At 41.1% G+C, this 7002-nt stretch overlaps 1 protein-coding gene across 1 annotated transcript; it reads right to left on the minus strand.

Annotated features, from left to right (window-relative positions):
• Window positions 1–2888: 2888 nt before the first annotated feature.
• On the minus strand, window positions 2889–3941 carry LOC107488086 (uncharacterized). Its single transcript, XM_016108785.1, has 3 exons — window positions 3738–3941; window positions 3571–3662; window positions 2889–3468 (listed from the first exon to the last, which is right to left on the minus strand). The coding sequence occupies exons 1-3, from the start codon at window positions 3939–3941 to the stop codon at window positions 2889–2891; spliced, it is 876 nt and encodes a 291-aa protein (XP_015964271.1).
• Window positions 3942–7002: the final 3061 nt, after the last annotated feature.

Here is a 7002-nt window from a genome sequence, read left to right on the forward strand (position 1 = left end):
ATCTATACAATTTCACCCAAAATTACCGATTTTCACACTTCAACTCCTCAAACCTCAATATTCAATAACTAACCCAATCATTAACTAACCCAATCATTCATATATTCATTATCTGAAATTCATCCAATCACTTGTGTCATCATACAATGTACACATCAACTTACCTTCCTTACCTCTTTCCGGCCTCCGGCCCAAAATTCACGGCCTCCGGCCCAATTTCACAAATTAAATGCATAAACCACAAATTAATACTCATTACCCAATACATCAAATTTTCAATACACCAAGCATACAAGGCCACACAATTCTCAACCGAATCATCAATTCACATTACATACCAACTATGCATATTAGCACCAACCATTTACACAATCCAAACTTAATCCTAGGGGCATCTAGCCTAGGAATTCTCATCACACCACACGGTACTTAAATGAAACTTAAACCGTACCTCTTGTAGCCTAACCAATTGAGCCTCTTCTTTGGAAGTCTCCACCAACCTTGGCCCTAAGCCTCACCAAAGCTCCTCAAGCAACACCAATCTCCCAATTGTGCACCAAGATCATCAAATACACTAACATAACCAATATCGCATACATACATCAACCTAGGGCTCATAAAAATGACAAATCACAAGGGTTTGAGCACTTCTTACCTCAGTCCATATGAAGTAGGGATGGAACCCACTTGGAATCCATGTTGGAGTATCCCTTAACACCCAAATTTAAAATATTTCAACACTAACTACCCAAAAACCTGTAACAGTGGGAATTTCGAAAACTGGGCAGAGATGAATAGAATACTCACCACAAAATTTAAATAGAATTGTAGAGTATGAGAAGAGCGATGCGTGGCCGTAAACGGCTCGTCAATCGGAGCTCCGTAGCTCAAGTTATGGTGGTTTGAAGATCAAAGAGAGTTAGGTTTTCTCTCTTCTCTTCTCTCTTCTCAATTCAGCACCCAACACCCCTTCTTTAGGGCAAAATGAGCTGAAATGCTCATAACTAATGTTTATATATGTTGGGTCTTGGGCCCACTTAGGCCCAGTTCACTTATTTTTGTCCGTTGGCCCAATTTTGGACCAAAACCTTTAAGATTAGCGCTCTAAATCGCACTTCAAATATTTCTACCTCCCCTAATTATAATTTCTCATTTTTTAATCTTATTTACTCATAATCAATTTTCTCAGCTGCAGTACCAGACAGATCTCAGCCGATACTTCCGGTCAAAATTCCATTGCGCGCTTTTACGCAGAAAACTATGTTTTCCAACTCGGAAAAATTCACTAAATCCAAATATCATATTTAAATCATCAAATTCCAATTGTCAAATCTTCCAACCATATTCGCTCCTATTTAACTTAGTATTTAATTAATTTCGGTTAGACCGGGTATTTCATTCTACCCCCCTAAGAGAAATTTTCGCCCTCGAAAATTCCATCCATCACTGCGAGTAGGCGAGCGTAGTCTGCCTTTATATCCAACGCATAACAGTTCCAATGTCCTTTTACTATGCGCGCTTCCGTTGTCGTGCTCTGATTTCTCTCTCTCCGAGGGTCTCGGTCATTCGTTCAACGCCGACCAACAGCCTCGTTCCTTACTTTTATCGTCTCATCAACTCACACCTTATTAAATCTCAAATCATGTCATCAATAAGATTGCCATCATCGTTAATCATAGCCATTATCCCACATCACTATAATCAATCAAAGATCATCACCACACCTTAATCATACTCCATCACTATCATCTCTCTCTCTACCGAGCCAATTCTTCTATTCACAGTTCAACTCCAAGCATAACCTCCAAACTTACTTTCTCATTCTCAAACCCTCAGATTTCTATATGACTTGCTATTATAAAGTCTCTGACTCATCAATCAAAAACCCCTTTCATTCCTAGAAATCAAATGAGTTTGGAATAACAAGCTAACAAAATTATAAGAATCCAGCTTTCTTTTAATAATATATAAAAGCATTTGAAACACATCTCTCTTGTTAAAGTTATTCAAATCAAAGGTCCTTCTCAAAACTATAACAAAAACTCTTTCAAATTCTTGGGAAAAATTGACAGCACCTCTCCTAAAAATTGGAGTTTACCACCCGTCATGGGTTCCTTCAAACCAAACTCAGTACCACATCAGCCTTTCAATTTAATGATTTTCACGTTCATCTTTCAAAACCAATCATTATAAATCTCAATCTAAATCCAAGGTCACTATGATCAAACATCATAGTACTCATCTCTCAAACACGACAACTTGCACTCTCTCATCATCTAAATCCAATTATGCATCAATGATAATTTCCTCATCTGCTTTAGAACCATCAAAGCTCGTAGCCACAATCAATTCCAACTATTTGGGGATCATTACTTGCAATAACCTGCTTAACCCTTCTAGTATTCAAACTTAAGATATTATAGTAAACTTTTACAGCTCCTATTCGTAGCTATCCTGTGTTACTGCTTCCACAAGTTTCTGCTGCTTTATTCTGATCTCTCGTTTAGTACTAGCTCAACCACTTACTTCCTCAAGTACTCAACCACAACTTAGCATGACTGGCATTTCAAATCAATGTTTCCAAATCTATCATTTAGGACTATTCCTTATCTATTTAAATCAAAGGAACTAAAAGTCACAGGTTCAATCCGTTTCACCAAAAATCCAGAAATCAACCAACTACATAACAAACACAACACATCATTTTCAACAGAAAATCATTTACATCACAGGCATTTATCCATTTGTATTAAGGCAAATCCTTACTCGGACCATCCGGTTTGCTTCTCAGCCTAATATTAAGCTCGACAGTCCCAGTTTTACTGTACAGGCGATATTATAAAATCACGCACTGTCCTTTAAGCCTGATTATTGCAATTACCTTAATCTTACTGTCGCAATCGGCCCGCATCATGACTCTCTCCTTGTTGGCAATTTCTTGATACATGCCCTGGTAACCCGCACTTGTAACATACGCCTAACCCCAATCGGCACGGCCTATTTGGGTGATGACTTCCATATCTCTGACAGCTGGAAACATCAGAAGCAGCCGCTGCCCATTTTTTCTTACCGTTTCTTTGGGACTCTTCACTCGTTGCAAAGTTATTCAGTCCTTGGGAAAAGTGTTGTATGTATCCTCTCCCCTTAAACTCTCGACCCCTTGGTGCGAATCCTTGGTTGTGCTCTCTATGACTTCCTTTCTCTGCAACCCTCCTTTTCACACACTCTTCAGCAATTCTGCTCTTATTCACCAACTCTGAAAAAGTTCGGATCTCCATTGGTCCCACTGAACTTAAGATGTCGCTTCGGAGCCCTCCTTCATACTTAATGCACTTCCATTCCTCGAAGTCTCCCAGAGCTCCCTGACACATGCGGGAAAACCTGAATAGCTCCTCAAATTTGTCTGTATACTCAGATATGGACATAGCACCTTGCTTCAGCTGCAATAACTCCAATTCCTTGGCTGTCCTGGCGGAATTCGAAAAGTACTTCTTATAGAATTCTACCTGGAAGGCATCCCAAGTGATAGGATCATTCCCCTGTTGCAGGAGACGTCGAGCCCCTTGCCACCAATGCGATGCTTCCCCCGTGAGTAGATAGGTAGCAAATTCAACACGCTGCTCTTCAAGTACCAACTGCGCTTGCAGTGCTTGCTCCATGGCCTGAAACCAAGTATCAGCTTCAGTCGGATTGGTGGTTCCCTTGAACTTAGGTGGATTAACCTTTAAGAAAGTTGCCAGTGTCATCGGGCCCTGAGCTTCCCTTCCGCCATTGCCATTATTGTTCATCTGTTGTCCAAGAGCCTCCGCAGTGGCCTGCATAGCAGCAGCCATATTCTCCAACGCCGCCATAAGGTTTACCGGGTTATTCGGGTTGATTTTCGGTTCCTGCGTACTAGTACGACCTCTCTCACGTCCCCGACCGGGTCCACGAGGCGCCATCTGGTTCCTATACACACCAAACAATCGATATCAAGTTGATCAGTCTCAATATCGGAAGTATAGTGCTTCAAAGCACCAAAGGTACACTCATGGACTTCATGCTAGATGTATCGGTTTGATACCCTAACTAGCACAGGCATAGACTCAGAGTATGCATTGAAGCATAAGCAGTTCCATCCCTCAGGCTCACGAGGACGAACTGCTCTGATACCATAATGTAACACCCTAATATTCAAATCCTTATGCTCGAGTCATAAGTCAATGATATTACGGTGGTACGACCCTCAGGTGGATTTTTAATATATAAATATAGGTAATTTCGAAAGGAGTATTAATCGAGAAGCCTGAAAAGAGTAGAAATAAAATCGCAAAGACGTATCACTCATGTTTCGACAACAAAAAGATAAACCGTGAAGCCAAACGTGATATACGAACAAGGCATAAAGGAGATTAAGAGATAGATAACAGATAGATATATATAACATAAGTAAATAGCCACTAGTCGCGACCAGCGAAGTTTAGGCTGGCTAGGGTATAGTATGAAAGTAGTTGACAACAGTATATCCTAATCTCTCCCAAAGGAAACATGAGAGCCTCTATAGGCAAGTTCAAAAGAGTTCAATACATAAGATAATCCTTTTCAAAACAAAGGTGGAGAGATTCTAAGCAAAACACAAAGTAGAGAAAATAAGGATCTTCGCCGTCTCTCGGACGACCCACAACTCACTTCTGAGCACCTGGACCTGTATCTGAAAAATAAGAGATATATACGGAATGAGAACCCCAGGCCCATGGGTTCCCAGTACGGTAAAAGTGCCAAATAAATACAATGCACTGCAATAAAAACTCACTAAGCATCCTAAACTTCTTCACCAAAATCCATCTTAGGTTCTCGCTAATCCATGAATAGGCAATTATCATAAGGGAGTGCTAAATCTAATTCATGTTTCAGATGCTTCCCAACTCGCTGACTCTTCCACGAATCAGACTCAGAATCATAAACAAAACCATCGCCAGTTATTCTACCTCAACAATTCTGTATCAATATATCATACCCTCACCTGGAGCTAGTGAAACCACATCACTGCGTCTACCCAGGGATCATCAAGAACAGCCCTCAACATCCACCGACACTAGCATGAGGGGCCTTTCAGTTGTACAAACACAAGCAATACAGGCAAGTAATACACAAATAAGGTACAAGTAGAACAAGTAGCACATAATCAGTTAACATAGCATATATGATGCAGAAATCCAAAACAAATAGGCAAACCCAAACAATTCAAACATATACAAATGATGTATGCCTGCCCTATGGCTGATGATATCATCTATCGGTTATATAGCCAACCCGACATGTCCTGGTAGCTAACCATTGGACAGGAACACCCCTTGCGGAGCAAGTAGGCTTGAGCTACAACCCCCTTGATACTACCTGCTCAACCCAAAGCCAGTGGAATAACCACTAATGCGGCTACTACCCAGGCGGGTGCTCAAAAGCTCAACCTGGAGCGAGTGAATTCACCACTACTGCCGCTACTACCCAGGCGTCACAATCTCTGACCTGGAGCAAGTGGGACAAACCACAACCCTTGCTACTGCCCAGGATCTCAAAACATACATTCATTCAGTTTGAAAGCAATCAGCATTGTTATCAAATCTCAAACATTAACCTCGAGCAAGTGGGACGAACCACAACCCTTACTACTACCTAGGTATCAGAGCTACATTCATTCAAAACTCCATAATTAAACTCATTTATCATAAACATCCTTTTCCGTCTCATACCCAGAGCAAGTGGACAATGCCACTGCCTACTACCCGGGGTCACACGTCACATTTCAACATTTTCCATTATTATCCATTTAACACATTCATTCATCAATCATATATGCATTTTTACTCAGCCATAATCAGTAATGGCTTTGCCTTAACCCGGCAATAACTCAGCCATCCGGCTCATGGTTCAATCAAGAACCAGCCATTTATCAATAAATATAGCCCTTCGGCTCATGGCATACACGATACTTCCACCATCATCCTCCATATCTCCTATAATCATCTTTGATCATCATTGATCATAAATTTTCCCCTTGCTTCACTCGCAAGTTACCACATCCCTAGCTCCTTTCTTATTGCTAGGCATATCATAATGATTTAATACATAAGGGGTGAGATCGGAGGCTTAAAAGTATGAGATTTGGCTTTTAAAACTCAAATATCAACTTTGGCATGAAAATAGGGCCACGCATACGCGTAATCCACGCGCACGCGTGGATGGCCACAAAACTCATCGGCGCGTATGCTTCATGCACGCTAACGCGTGGATTGAAAAATACCCAAGCGACGCGCACGCATCCACCACGCGAACGCGTGGGTGCTCTCGTGCCCCAGGCACAAAATAGGCACAGTTCAGGCACAACCCTCTGGAAAATGGCTGGGCATTGGGTGTAGCACATTAGCGCGCCCGCGCACACCACGCGCACGCGTGGATGGCATTTTCTGAAAGAACGGCGCGTACACGCCAAGTGCGCCTACGCGCGAGGGGCCATTCTGCTAAAAATTTTCTAAGTTAAAAGCTGCAGAATTCACAGATTCAACCCCCAATCTTCCAACAGACATAACTTTCTCATTTTAAATCGTTTTTTACCCGTTCTTCAAACGGCATGGACATCCCGGATCCAATTTCATTTCTAAACAGATTTGGCACAAAATAAAGATCCGTAGTCCAAGTTATGTCCCGTCAAAGTATGCCCAAAAACAATGTTTTTCATACAAAACCACAAAGTGCCATTTTCAAAACAAGCCATTTTCAACTCTTTTCAAAATCAACCAAAACATGCCAATTTCAACCCTTTTTGAAACCAATCAAAATATACCAAAATCAACATCAAGACTCCTCAACTCATACATTAACACTTTACCACGATTCACAAAACCGTCATATAACCATTTTTACCCATTTCAAACAAATGGCTAAATTACAAACATATCAACATGTCATACATCCTTCCTCATCCCAATTTCCAACAATACTATTTCCAATCAACCATCATTATAT

Source organism: Arachis duranensis, chromosome 1 (genome assembly GCF_000817695.3).
Source record: "Arachis duranensis cultivar V14167 chromosome 1, aradu.V14167.gnm2.J7QH, whole genome shotgun sequence".
Lineage (NCBI taxonomy): Eukaryota > Viridiplantae > Streptophyta > Magnoliopsida > Fabales > Fabaceae > Arachis > Arachis duranensis.